The 13,705-nt window shown below is 56.4% G+C and overlaps 1 protein-coding gene across 7 annotated transcripts in view; it reads left to right on the forward strand.

The window, feature by feature from the left end:
• Positions 1–13,705, forward strand: part of CACNA2D2 (calcium voltage-gated channel auxiliary subunit alpha2delta 2) — a 139,669-nt gene that overhangs the window by 66,203 nt on the left and 59,761 nt on the right. For all 7 annotated transcript variants that reach the window (XM_060307585.1, XM_060307586.1, XM_060307587.2 and 4 more), the window contains exon 3: positions 1,688–1,804. In XM_060307585.1, the coding sequence (XP_060163568.1) occupies positions 1,688–1,804 (117 nt within the window). The remainder of the gene's footprint in view (positions 1–1,687; positions 1,805–13,705) is intronic.

A 13,705-nucleotide genomic window follows, 5' to 3' on the forward strand; every position in this document is an offset into this window, starting at 1 on the left:
CAGGCTCCCTGCATTTCTCAGTGATCCCCAGGGTCTGACCCCTCCTTGGCCTCAGCCTCCAACGCTGTCTTCCATCCGGGGGCCTCTGTCCTGAGGCAGGCCCTGGGGGGCCCAGGGAACAGCCTGGCCTGGTGCCCACTTGGGGCCTCCATCCTCCCTGGCCGTGTAGCCAGGCCTGCGACTCGCCCTGTAATCGCTGCTTCTCTGTGGGAAGGAGCGACTTCACCACAAATTATTTTGTTCCAAGAGAAGGACAAAAAGAAAAGAGATGCCGGAGGGATGGGGGGCGGTGGGAGGAGGAGATTGCCTGAGCCAGCTTTGAGCGGTGCTTTAACCCTTGCACTGCCAGGTGCTGGGTGGGCAGCAGAGCAAGGGCTCTGGAGGCACCTGGTCCCCCACCTCCTCCCTCTGTCAGATGCCAGAGGCCTTTATCTCCCCTCATCTGGCTGTCACTCTACCGACTTTATCTCCCCTGCCTGTCTGTCTCTCATCAGCGGCCTCTCCCACCTCCTTATCTCCTCCTCGTCACCTCCTCTTTGTGTCTCTGCACATCCCTCCACTTCTGCACAGCCTGATGGCAAAGTCTGGTGGCAGCAGCTCAGTTGTGGCGACTCGCCTGTGACCTCTGGTGAAGGAGCCAGCTTGCAGCACAGACTTCCTGGGGTAACCTGGATGGACACATGGACTCATTCAGGCTCAGAGGCACATGCAGGGGTGTGCAATGCATACACACACATATGCACACACGCATGCACACACACATGCACGTGCGCACACCCAAGACCCCAGCCATGAACAAAGACGCCCACAGAAACCTGCTTCTACAATTCCCATATAGCCCCCAGGCTTTATCTAGTGGCCCTAACCCCACCCACCCCAATACTCAGGCTCGTGCACACAGATGGATGTGCGTTGAGCCATAACACACACATTCACACATGCAGATGCAGACTGTCAGATTTACACCCCCAAGTGCATGTGTGCACAGGCTGACCCCACCGCCCCCCCAAGGAAGAAGGAGGGGGCAGATTCATTCCCCCCATATGCCTCTGCCTCCCTGGTCCCTGCCCCCATATTCTGTGCCCAGAATGACAGAGGAGCCCCTAGGGGCACCCAGAGCTCCTGCAGTAGTTTCCGCAAATGCCCTGAGGGAGCACCAGCGAAAGGGGGCATGGATTCCTGAGCCTGTGTGGAGAGGTGGCTGTGTGTGTGATGCATGTGTGAGCGTGTGGGTTTATGTACACACGTGGGCGTGAGAGCATCTTCTTGTTGGTATGTGGTGTACAACGTGTGTCTGTTCGCTCCATCTCCCCCGGACACCCTGCCTCCCATCCAGCCCACCCTCCCCACTCTGCTGCTCTTAGCCACCCTGAGCTGGTCAGGGAGATGCTGCTTATGGCCCCTGGAGGAGGAACCCTGAGTCCCAGAGAAGGTGGCGACAACCTTGTCCCACCAAACACACACAACCAGTGCAAGTTGTGGAGCTCATGGCCTTGCACTTCTTCCAAGTCTATCTGAGCACTGGGCCTAACCCCAGACCTCCCTGTTCTCTCTCAGTGGCCAAAGCCAGGGTTGAGGTGGGGGTGAGGACTTTCTGTGGTGAGCTATGCAGAGAGGGTATACGGGCACCATGACATGGGAATGTGGGACCACCCTGGCCTCACCCCAGGCTTCTGCTTCTTTCCAGATCTACAAAGACAACAGGAATCTGTTTGAGGTGCAGGAGAATGAGCCTCAGAAGTTGGTGGAGAAGGTGGCGGGGGACATTGAGAGCCTGCTGGACAGGAAGGTGCAGGCCCTGAAGGTAGGTGCGGTTGTTTAGGTTGAGAGAAGACCAGGCAGAGTGGCCTGCACTGTGAGGGCAATGTCCTCACCCACCATGAACACACAGCCCTCCTGGCCCTCTGAATTCGGGCTGGGCCATCACTGGCAGAATGTGCCACGTGGACTGTGGGCAGCTGCGGCAGGAGCAGGATAGTTTCATCTGGAGTAGGCTGCGTGAGTGGTGACCTGGGGCCTCGGGGGCCCTGTGTGGGTATGATGGCAGGCCCCACCTCTCCCTTCTGTCAGGAAGGTGGGCTGCAGGCTGAGGCGGACGGAGTGTGGAGGGCCCTGAATGCCTTGCAGAGAAGGCTAAGGCCACATGATGCTGGGAGCTGGAGCTCCAATTCTGCCCACGATTTCTCCACCTCCCTCTGGGCCTTAGTCTGCCCATCATCTATACTGAGTGTGCCTGTGAGCTCCAAGGCACCATGGTCCTGTGAGATTACAGGACCTGCTGGGCCACCCTGACCAGGTCTCTGAAGCCCACAGACCCCGGTACTCAACCCCCCCAGGGAGAGCAGGTGGGAAAGGGCTTCTGGAGATGTAAGGTGCCCTGGGCAAGTTGTGCAGTAAAGAAAGGAGGGGGGTTCAAGCTTCCCTCAGATCAGAGGCATAACTGCTGTTGCCCAAGCCTGTGTCAGAGAGATGAGTCCATTTAAAAGGAATGAAGTACTGATACACATGACAACATGGATGAACGTGGAAACGTTACACTAAGGGAAAGAAGCTCGTCACAAAAGACCACCTATTGTGTGATCCCATTTCTGTGAAATGTCCACAATAGGCAAATCCATAGAAACGGAAAGTGCATTAGTAGTTGCCTAGGGTGGAAGGGAGGGGATAGGGAGTGTCTGCTAACGGGTACAGGATTTCTTTTGGGGTGATGAAGATATTCTAAAATTAGATTGTGGTGATGGCTGCACAACTCTGAATACACTAAAAAAAACCACTGAATTGTATACTTTATGTGGGTGAATATTACGGTATCTCAGTAAAGCTATTTTTTTTTTAAATGAGCAGGGCCTCACATGCCATGCCCAGGCTTGGGCCAGAGGCCTGGCGGGGTCAAGTCAGAGCAGCCAAACCCCCACCACATCCAGGCCCAGGGAGGGAACTGTGACCCCCTTCTCCAGGAACTGGGCCCTACTGTCCCCCTGAGATCCCCTGCCTGCCCCTGTGTGACCTGGGATCATGGACTAGGGAAAGGCTGGCCTCCTGGGACCAGAGGAGGTGGGCCCTGAGGGCCTCCCACCCAGTGTGGAGCCGGAGGACCCAGAGCTGGGCCCAGCCTGACCTTGGGGATCTCCTAGTCACAGGTGGGGACAGTTGGGGGAGTGAACTGTCATGGGGAGGAGGCAAAGCCAAGCCTTCAGCTGGGCCGGCCGTCCCTGTGGGGGTCCAACAATGTCCCCCTGGTTGTAGGAACCATCTGCTTGCCTCACGTAGCCAGCACGCCATGTTCCACCTTCTTGCCTTTCCTAGAACTGGGCACCACCTGGACACTCTCCCCTCCTTTCTCTTGTTCTCTGTCTCTTAGTCTCTCTCTCCCTGCTTCATTCCAGACCCCCTATTTGCCCACTACTTCCTTGCTTTGCTGCGCTCCCCAGCCCAGGGCACAAAGTACAGGCCACCAGCCCTGAACTTGTGTCGAAACCATCTGATAGATTTGGGAAGGAGCACCCTTCATGCCTTTAGGCCTGCCTCCCACCCCAGCTTCAGGACGAGTTGCCTTGCCAGGGGGTGCTGAGTGGTGGCAATGACAGATGCCCGACCTGCCCTCTCCATATGGAGCCCAGGGCCCAGCCCCTGCCCATCCCCTCTGAGCATCACAGGGCTGGAGTCGTTCCCCAAGCTTCTTTCCCCACTCCTCGAGGAACAGGCAACCCTGACAGCTTGAGGGTGGGAGAACCCAAAGCCCGGGGTCCCGACCTGAACTCTCTCCCTATACCCCACATGGCAGACTCTGCCCGGTGAGGCAGTGCAGATGTCTGCCTCCTTCCCACTGAGTCTGCAGCCCAGGCACCCGTGGCCTGGTACCCAGTTGGTTCTCAAGGGAGGAATGATAGGAAAAGGCACTCACTGATTAGGTGCTCAGCGTGTGCTGAGTCTGTCACACGTCATTCTCACAGCAGCCCCCTGAGAGAGACACTGAGACTCGGACCTGCCATGCATTAGGCCAGGATATGGCAGAGCCAGGATTTTAACCCAGGTCACTCTGACCCTGAGCCAGGCCCTTGACTGCCCACATTAGTCCGGAGGTGTGCATGGAGCCCAGCACTCTCCTGGCCAGTGAGCTTTCCCTACTGCAGTGCCCCCAGCTCCGGGCCCAAAAGATGCTCCTGTCCATATCCCTAGGCGAAGGAGAGGACTGTCCTTTTCCTGCCTTGGTCCTAATTGTTCAAGATGAGCTTTGGTCTTAATTATGTTTTAAATTTGCTTTTAATCAAGTTCTGGCTCTTTTCTCCTTTCCCATATTTGTTTGCAGCCTGAGTACATATGGAGGGAGGAATGTTGGGGGTCTGGACCCCTCCACACTCCAGTGTCCCTCTCTCCCTAGACCCCATCCAGTAATCCAACTTAAATCCCCTTGCTCTGGTCTGGAATTTTAATGTGGGGCTTGCAAGGAGGGAACTGAGCAGCGCAGGACGGAAGTTCATTGTCTCATCTTATCAGGGATAATCAGATGTTTGTAACAGGTTTCTCCAAGCTACACAGAGTGTTTTTCCAGGCCAAGAATCAGGCAGAGCAGGCCAGGTCAGGGACTTTGCAACACAGGCAACCATCATCCCCAAGTCCAGGAAACCTGCTGGGGTCTCAGCTTAGGAAATATGGAGGGAACCTGCTAGGAACTTCTGCTATCCAGGCAGATGGGTCCTCTGAGCCAGGCCTGCTCTGTTAGGGTCTTGAGTCCCAGGAGGGGTAGGGAGGTGCCTAAGTTCTTTTTTTAAAATTATTTATTTATTTATTTATTTATGGCTGCATTGGGTCTTTGTTGCTGCGCGCGGGCTTTCTCTAGTTGCGGCGAGCGGGAGCTACTCTTGTTTGTGGTGCGCGGGCTTCTCATTGCAGTGGCTTCTCTTGTTGCGGAGCATGGGCTCTAGGCACGTGGGCTTCAGTAGTTGTGGCACATGGGTTCAGTAGTTGTGGCTCACAGGCTCTAGAGCTCAGGCTCAGTAGTTGTGGCTCATGGGCTTAGTTGCTCCGCGGCACGTGGGATCTTCCCAGACCAGGGCTCAAACCCATGTCCCCTGCATAGGCAGGCGGATTCTTAACCTCTGCGCCACCAGGGACGTCCCAGGAGATGCCTAAGTTCTTACAGCACATTGGAGGCAGAGCTGGGCCCAAATCAGGACTCTCCTGTCCTCCTAGCTGGGGCCTCTCTCAGAGCCCCTTTCTCAGAAAAGTCATCTCTTGGTTGTATTCCTTCCTCCATCCATTCTTCAACATTCACTAAAGGCCTACTGTGTGCCAGGCTGGTGCTGGGGATGCAGTGGGAAAGGACAGGCCTTGTTCCTATCTTCATGGAGCTCTCAGTCACATCCCATCCCAGGCCTTAGTTTCTCCCTCTGTAAAATGGGGACAGGAGACTGTCCCTGCCCAGTACTTCTGGTGTCACAGCTCCAGGAGTCATCATTTATAAAGGCCACAGTGAAAACAGTGTCTCTGAAGGTTGTGCCACCTTCAGCACCATTCCTGGCACCCCTGCTGTGTGGCTCGGGGGAGAGGCCATAGGAGGAGGAGGTGAGGAGTGACCCCAGTGTGGGGCATTCCAGCCTGCTCTCAGGGGACAAGGCCAAGGGCAGTGTGGCTCAGTGGGCTTGGCTCCTGGAGAATGGGAAGCCCAGGGCCAGAGCAGCCAGGCCAGAGCAGGTTCTTAAAGGACATCAGTGTGGCAGCTAGAAGCCTGAACTCAGGGACACCCTTTCACCTCCAACCTCAAATAAGCCAGAGGCAGTGAAGAGTCCTGGCTGAGATCCAGGACCCAGAGACCTTGGCCCCTGAGCTCTGCCCTCCCCACCATGCCCATGTTTCTAATGCTCCACCTCAGCTACTTCTCACTGTCCCAGGGGCCAAGACCCTTCCAGATGCCATGCCTTTGCACCTTTGCCTTCATGCAGTATTTTTGTTTTGTTTTTTATATATCTTTATTGGAGTATAATTGCTCTACAGTGTTGTGAATCAGCTATATGTATACATATATCCCCATATCCCCTCCCTCTTGAGCCTCACCCCTCTAGGTTGTCGCAAAGCATTGAGCTCATCTCCCTGTGCTATGCAGCAGCTTCCCGCTAGCCGTCCATTTTACATTTGGTAGTGTATATATGTCAATGCTACTCTCTCACTTCGTCCCAGCTTCCCCTTTCCCACACTGTGTCCTCAAGTCTGTTCTCTATGTCCATGTAGTGTTTTTAACCCTGTTGGCACATTGGAGTCGCCTGCAGGGCTTTTAAATCGTGATGCCCAGGCCCCACCCCAGACCAAGTATAGCAGATTCTGTAGGGGTGGGGCTGGGCTTCAATATTTTTCAGTGGTCCGCAGATGATTCAGTGTAGATTCAGAGCTCAGGACATTTCCCCTAAAATGGCAGAAATAATTCCTTCCCACGATTACTGGCCTCTTTCTGAGTGCCTACCAAGTGTGCAGCCTAAGATGAGCCAGAACACTTCAGAACTCTGCAAATCCTCCCTACAACACAACTCTCATCCCCATTTTATATTTGAGGAAACAGCCCCAGCAAGGTTACACCACTGGCCCCAGGTCTCACAGCAAAACCAGACTACAGATCCAGGCACTTGGGCTCCAAACCCCAGATACTGCCCCTCGACACTGCCCTCCTCCGTGCTACCGCTAGTGGCCACATGGCACTTGCTATCCACAGGGGGACAGGGCCAAAGGAAGAGAAGATGGGTCCCCTCTGGCAGGGGCTTGCTCTGGGATGACCTAGTGACCTTGAGCAAGTCCTTTTACCCCTGCAGCATCTTCCTTGGGCAGTGGAGACAAGACACTGAGCAGCCCTCTCAGCCCACCCCCATGTTGCCCAAATGGATGGGACAGGGGGAGGTATGTCTGTGGCTCTGGTTCTGGGGGCTCCAGTGGGCAGCGTTCCCACCATCAGTGGCCTCTCTGGGGAGCAAGCATCATTTAAAGAGTAAAATTAAAAACCCTTCTGCACACAGCCACCCTGCTTTTGCCACTAATGGCCACTTAACCCAATTAAACTGATGCATTGTTGGCAGTGACTGGGTCCGTTCAGGAATTGGGCTCTGGGCTGGGTGTTAGAGGAGCAGGAGGAATGAGCGAGGGAGAGAGCCAAGGGGCCAGGGCTGTGGGACAGAGCCCCCCACCCCACCCCAGTCAGGAGGGAGAACGTTCTGCCTAGCTCCCACTTACTCGCTGCTTCCTTTCTCAGGCTTCGCCTAATGCAGTATTTCTCAGTGTTGGAACTATTGACATTTTAAGCAGGATAATTCTTTGTTGTGGGGGGCTGCCCTATGCATCGTAGGATGTTAAGCAGCATCCTTGCCCTCTACCTGCTAGATGCCAGTAGTACACCACTCCCTCAGTTATAAGAACCAAAAATGTCTCCAAATGTTTCCAGATGTCCCCTGGGGGCACAGTGCCCTTTGGTTGAGAACCACAGGTCTAATGGGACAGAGAGATGCAGCCATATTAAATAGAAGCCCCATAAGCAGGGGGACATTGGGGACCTCAGAGAGGTACAGACAGAATAGAGCAGGCTTAGCAGGAGGAAGATCCCTTCAGTTCAAGGGGGTAATAGCAAGCTTGGGGCTGCCTGGAGGAGGCATCAAGGATTTGGGGGAAAAGTTCAGCATTGGGGGCAGCTGGAGGCAAGTTCAAAGCTGAGTCCACAGATGCATTCGTTGATGGGGGTTGGACAAGTAGATCGGCCCTGGGAAGACATGGCCAGGGGTATCACCTGCTGCCAAGGCCTGGCCCAGAGTAGGAGCCTCATGAACATTTGTAGAACGGATGCCAGGGCTGTGGCTCCAGGCCCTGGCTGGAGGTCAGCCTCTGGTGTCTGACTCCAGACCAGGGAAGCTCTAAACGGCACACTAATGGTGGACAGACAGGCAGGGAATTCTCTAGCATTGGCTGCCTCCACCCACCCTTCTCTGGGCAATTAAAAGGTGTTTATGTGGGGCTGGCGGTGGCTTCTGCCCCCTCTCCATTACGAACATTAAGAGATCTTGACCCTTCCACTTTCCTGCTCTTGAAAGGAGCTGCAGACACGTGGAGCCAATTAGGCGTGCGCGTGGGCGCTGAGGGCCTGAGCAGCCTTTTCTCCCTGATTGCAGCGTTTACGGCTGATTATTCTCCCCTCACCCAAACAGCGTCTCCGCATCCTGGCAAGGTGCCACTGCCACCCAGAGGAGCCAGCTGGGGCCCCCAGGGATGGGGGAGTGTTGAATTAGTGAACGGGCATCCACTGAGTGCTGATTGTGTGGGAGCCCTTGGGCACCCCTGCCTGAGAGCGACCACTCAGGAATCGGGGTCAGAGGGAGCCCCTTGGAGGAGCCTGCCTGCCTGGGTCCACTCTCCATACACCCCAGGGTCCTGGGGCTCATCATGAGCTTTGAGTAAAGATGCTACTCCCAGCAGCTGGTGGACATGCATGTGGGACGGCCTCCCCTTCCTGCATCCCTGCCAGGTGGCTGAGAACCCAGAGACCCCTCGAAGTCCCCCGGGCTGAGCTGGCAGGACAGGGAGCTGGTCTCCCTGGAACAACGAGGAAGACAATGCAGGAGGAGCGCGGCTAGGGAGTGGCCGAGGATCCTCAGGGAAGATATGTCATTCCCTCCTCTTTGCCCACCTGCCCGAGCTAGTGGGGGTCAGGAAGGGCTGAGCTGTGGGTTTGGGGCTGGACTTCCCTGGTCCCGGGATTGCCCATGTGGAGCAGGCCCCTCTCCTGGCTCCTCCTCCAAGGTGCAGGGGCCTCAGGAGGGGTCAGAAGAGCTGTGGTCATTCCTCACATCCACTATAGCCGAACGAAGGGTCTAGGAGCCTGGAGTGCGATGTCCCTGAGGCCCACAGAGCCTGGTGGATCAGCCTTACACCCACCCACCCACCCTGCTGCTCAGTTCTCCCCCATGACTGAAGGTCAGGGGGAAAGGCTGACTGCAGCCACATCAGGCATCTTGCTTACCCTGACCGACAGCGCCCACCACCTGTGGGATGCGTGGCTGAGGCACCTCAGGCCCAAGTCTCACCCCAAGGGGGGGGTGTCTGAGCCTCTCCTGCCCGATGGCCCTGCTCATGATGCCACGTGCATCCCCTGGGAGCAGCAGTTAGTCTCCCTGTCATTCACTTGCTCACTCAGTTGTTAAGCAAACCTTCTCTGCTCCCAGCCTGACCCTAGGCGTGGTGCCTTTCTCCACTCACTGTGGGGCAGAATTCCTGTTTTACAGATGAGGAAACAGAGGCTCAGAGACAATGCCAGCCCAGCCACTGCCTGGCCAAGACAAGGTCACGATTCCCCCTGCTCCCCTGGCTCCTGAGCCTGTGTGCCCACCCTTCCCAGAGCTCCCAGGGATTGGGAGAAAGCAGAACCATGCTGGCTGGGGCAAAGAGGAAGAAGCCCAGGGTTGGGAAGGGAAAAGGTGAGGGTCTGCCAGGCAGAGGGCAGAGCACTAGCAAGGGCCTAAGGGCAGGACCTTGACTGGAGGACCCTGGGGAACAGCTGGTGAGGGTGGCTGGGATGGAGAGGGCTACAGATGCAGGCTGGGAATCACTGCCGTGAGTTCCCTTTTTCATACCCCTGTACCCTGCCCACCACAGGAGGGGGAATCTAGCGCATGGGGGGTGGGTTTGGCCAAATGGAGAAAATGAACCCTGGGACCAAGGGTGATTCACTGGACTCCACTCCCCAGAGGCCTGCACTGAGGGAGGATCCTCTCCTGCTTCTGTCCACCTCCCTGGGAGTCCTAGCTGGCAATGGGGGGCAGATGCTAGGAAGCAGAGTAAAGGGCCTGCAGGTGCCACAGGGACAAGCCAGTCTAATTCAGGATCAGAGAAGTGAGAAATTTAATTGAGTTTTAATAGCGTCTGGCCCTTTGTTCTGAAATCCTTGTGTACAAGGACTGGGGGAGGTAGTGTGCATCTAAGGCAGGGTAAGCCAGTGGCCCTCCAGGATCTTAGACTTCGAGGAGACAGACAACAAGCTACGAGGTCAGTGTGCAGAACAGCTGACATGGGAGGGGCAAGTCTAAGAAGACAGCCTGGAGGAGGTGGCGTTTGAGCTGAGCCTTGGAAGGTTGGGGTGGGGGATGCCCGGGATTTCCAAAGCTGGAGAAAGGGAAGAAGGAAGGCACTAAGCCCTGGCCTAACAGTGAGAGGGAGCAGAAGTGACTCAGGCTGAATCTGCTGAGATAAGGGTTGTGGGCTGGGAAGGGAGCCAGGAAGGTGCAGCCTGTGCATAACTGTTTCCACTGGTGGGGAGAGAGGATGGGAAGGTGACAAAGGCAGGGGGCAGGGCTCATCGCCTGAGTTCTGAAGTGGTCGCTGTATCTGCAAGCCTGGCCCCTTCGCTATACAGGCAGTCCTGGGAGCAGCCAGTCACCTCTCTCAGCCCATTTTCTGTGGCTTAAAATACACAGTGAGCAGTGCCTCTGCTGTGGCAGAAGAAGTGAGTCATGGGGGTGCTGGTGGGGAGAGCACAGTGCCTTGGACCTAGCCCCAGGGTGGGGGGCTCTGGGGTGCTGAGAAGGCCCTCAAGCCCCTCATGGATCCCTCAGCTCTCTAAGCCCACACCTGAAGGCTGGACCAGCCCCCAGTACCATGGTGACCCTGGGCAGGGGCCCCCAAGGTCGACCTTGGCTCATCATGTCATGGGATACCAGTGCCTCAGGTGTCCTTTGCTTCCTTCAGCCTCTGTTTACTGAGTGCTGAGCACCTGCTGTGTACAAGTGCCATCCTAGATTACTAGGTACAAGGACAGTGTACCTGCAGGGCGCCTCTCTTGAGGAATACAGTTTGCTCAAGGTGACAGTGATGTGACCCGTGCCACAATGTATGGAGCCGGGGTGGTGAGCCCGTGGATATTGACCAGGCCTAGGGGACTTTGGGGGGAGGGGAGGGTTACTGGAGACACAGCCAGGCAGAGGAGAGTAAGGAAGAGGGTCCAAGGCAGAAAGCACAGCAAAGCACAAAGACCAGAGGTAGAGAGAGTGTGTGCGTGTTGGCATGTTCGGGCGTCTGCGTGCATGTGCTGGCAGAGGGCCTCGCTGCTGGCCCGGCTCTGCAGAGCGTGTGCACAGATGCACCGTGAGGTGGGCCTTGAGGCAGAGGTGGGAATGGGCTGTGCCCAGCGCAGGTGTCGTTCCTTGGAGTCTAGCTGAGACCTCACCTAGTGACCACAACCTGCACAGTCCTGACCTTACACCACCCCCAAAAGGACCTCTGGCCAAGAGTCCCCCTCAGAAAGGTGCAACATGGCACATAATACATGTGACCAAGAGGTGGCCAAGAATTAGGGGCCTCACCCTCTGCAGTGCTGTGGCCCCCACGCTACACTTGAGTGGCACCGAGCCCTTGGCAACTCACATCCTCTGAGCCTCGGTTTTCCTGCCTGTACAGTAGAACAACAAACATAGCCTCACAGATCTGTCATCAGAGTTTATGCCCAGGCCTTGGTGACACCAACTGAGCAAGGGACGCTCATGGGGGTATGATGTGGGTTAGGCCCCAACGGACAAGACTGACCTGTGCTCCTTCAGCTCCGCCCCACATGTGGGCCAAGCCTCGACTGTAGGACCTCGTGCCAATCCTCCCCTCTCTGATCGCCTCATCAAGGGCCAGTCCCCAGCTCCTACCTCTGTGGGCCACAATGTCCAGGCTGCTTGATGCTTCCTGCCTCCTGGCACAGGCCTTGGGGCCCTTGTTTGAGAGGCTGGTCACGGTTGCCAGGCCCTTTGTTCCAGCCGTCCTCTGTTTGCCCACTCTATGCCTCGGCGAATGGGAGTTGCAGCATGTTTGCTGTGTCAACACCAGCTGGAGCCTAGTTATCAAGAGAGCCAAGGTTACAAGGCCCCATCCACCAGCTGCCCGGGTGCCTAGGCTCCAGCCCCTTCCTGGCCGGTTGGGGTGGGTGGGTGAGTGGGCAGCTCCCATTCACCCCCAGGACTGCCAGGCCTGGGCTGGGCAGGTGTTTGGAAGCAGCAAAGGCAGCCCCAGGCAGGGAACGGGACTTAGGATGGGCCAGCACAGTCTCCCCTTGGCACGGCTCAGGAGGACTTCCTGGCAGAGTCAGCCTTCAAGCCATTGAAGGCTAAGTTTGGGGCTTCTCCACCCCCTATGGAGAATCCCTTTGACCTCCCCGGTCCCAGCACCAGCCCTCTCCTCCCTGGGGTCCCAGTTATCAGATCCAGAAGTGTCAGAGGAGAGGAGGCCTGAACAGTCTGGCAGATGGACAGGCAGTGAGACAGGGTCCAGGCAGGGGATCAGAACTCCAGGAGAGGACTCAGGGGGCCTGAGCCAGGCAAGCTGACATCCATGTGTGAACTGTGCGGGCGTGGGAAGGTGGGGGAGCCACAGTTCTGGGGAGGCCAGAGATGAGCAGCCTTTAGCTGGTGGCTGGTACTGAGGGGTGCCTGTCAGAGACAGACAGGGGAACAGAGGTCAGAGAGGGGGAGCGACTTGCCCTGAGCCTGGGGAGAACTCGGGTTCCCACCCTTCAACCAAGGCTGTCCCACCACCTGGGGGCCTGGTCGGCCACATGGCAGAGCTGAACCTTTAAACCTTACTTCTGAATGAGACCCCCACCCACTTCATCAGTAGGTTTTCCAGAAATGAGCCTTTGAGGGTGACTCACCCAGGAGACAAGAGGTCTCTGAGGCATGAACCATGCAGCTGGATCAAGAGGCAGAAGAGCTGAGTGAGGTCTCAGCTACAGCACTGATGCATCAGCTGCACAGCCTTTGCTGGTGATTTCCCTTCTCTGAGTCTCAATTTCCTTATCTATAAAATGGGGGTCGGGCTTCCCTGGTGGTGCAGTGGTTGAGAGTCCGCCTGCCGATGCAGGGGACACGGGTTCGTGCCCCGGTCCGGGAAGATCCCACATGCCGCGGAGCGGCTGGGCCCGTGAACCATGGCCGCTGAGCCTGCGCGTCCGGAGCCTGTGCTCCGCAGGGGGAGTGCCACAACGGTGAGAGGCCCGCATACCGCCAAATAAAAAAAATGGGGTGATAAGAGTCCACCCGGCGGGATTGCCGAGAGGATCGTCTGAGGTGTGAGTTGGCCAGCTCATAAACATGTGCGTGCCATGGGGTTATCGCTGTTACAGGGAGGGGGCTTGGGCCACAGGGAAGACCCCCGTCCCTTGACCTCACTTTGGGATTTCATGGAAAAGCATCCCAGTTACCTGGAAGCACAGAGAAGTGGCACTGAGGCTGAGGCTGGGGGGATGGAGAAATTTGCCTCTCAGAGGGCAGGGAAGAGCATTCTGAGAAAGGGAACAGCGTGAAGGGGCCCTGGGGGTGGGGATGGAAGAACACGCAGAGTCCATTATGGCTGCTGGATTAGGTTGGGGTAGGGGAGCAGGACTGAGACCCTCTGAGTCTCCAATGTTCACCTGCAGGACCCCCACCACAAGCGCAAGCCCCAACCCAAAGATACAAGCTTGTTGGGGAGAGGGTAGTAGTGGAGGAGCACATGAGTGTGAGCGTGTGTGTGTGTGTGTGTGTGTGTGTGTGTGTGAGATAGAGAGAGCTCCACAATCTCCCAATGATGACACGGGCCTTTCCCCACCACCCATGTGCATACCTAGGCCTCCTTTTATCAAATATTCTTCTGCTAATCTCATCTCCCTGGGTGACTGCTGTGTAATTAGCTCATTTTGCAAAATATTGCATCTGTCATATTTTCC

This window comes from Globicephala melas, chromosome 11 (genome assembly GCF_963455315.2).
Source record: "Globicephala melas chromosome 11, mGloMel1.2, whole genome shotgun sequence".
Classification (NCBI taxonomy): domain Eukaryota; kingdom Metazoa; phylum Chordata; class Mammalia; order Artiodactyla; family Delphinidae; genus Globicephala; species Globicephala melas.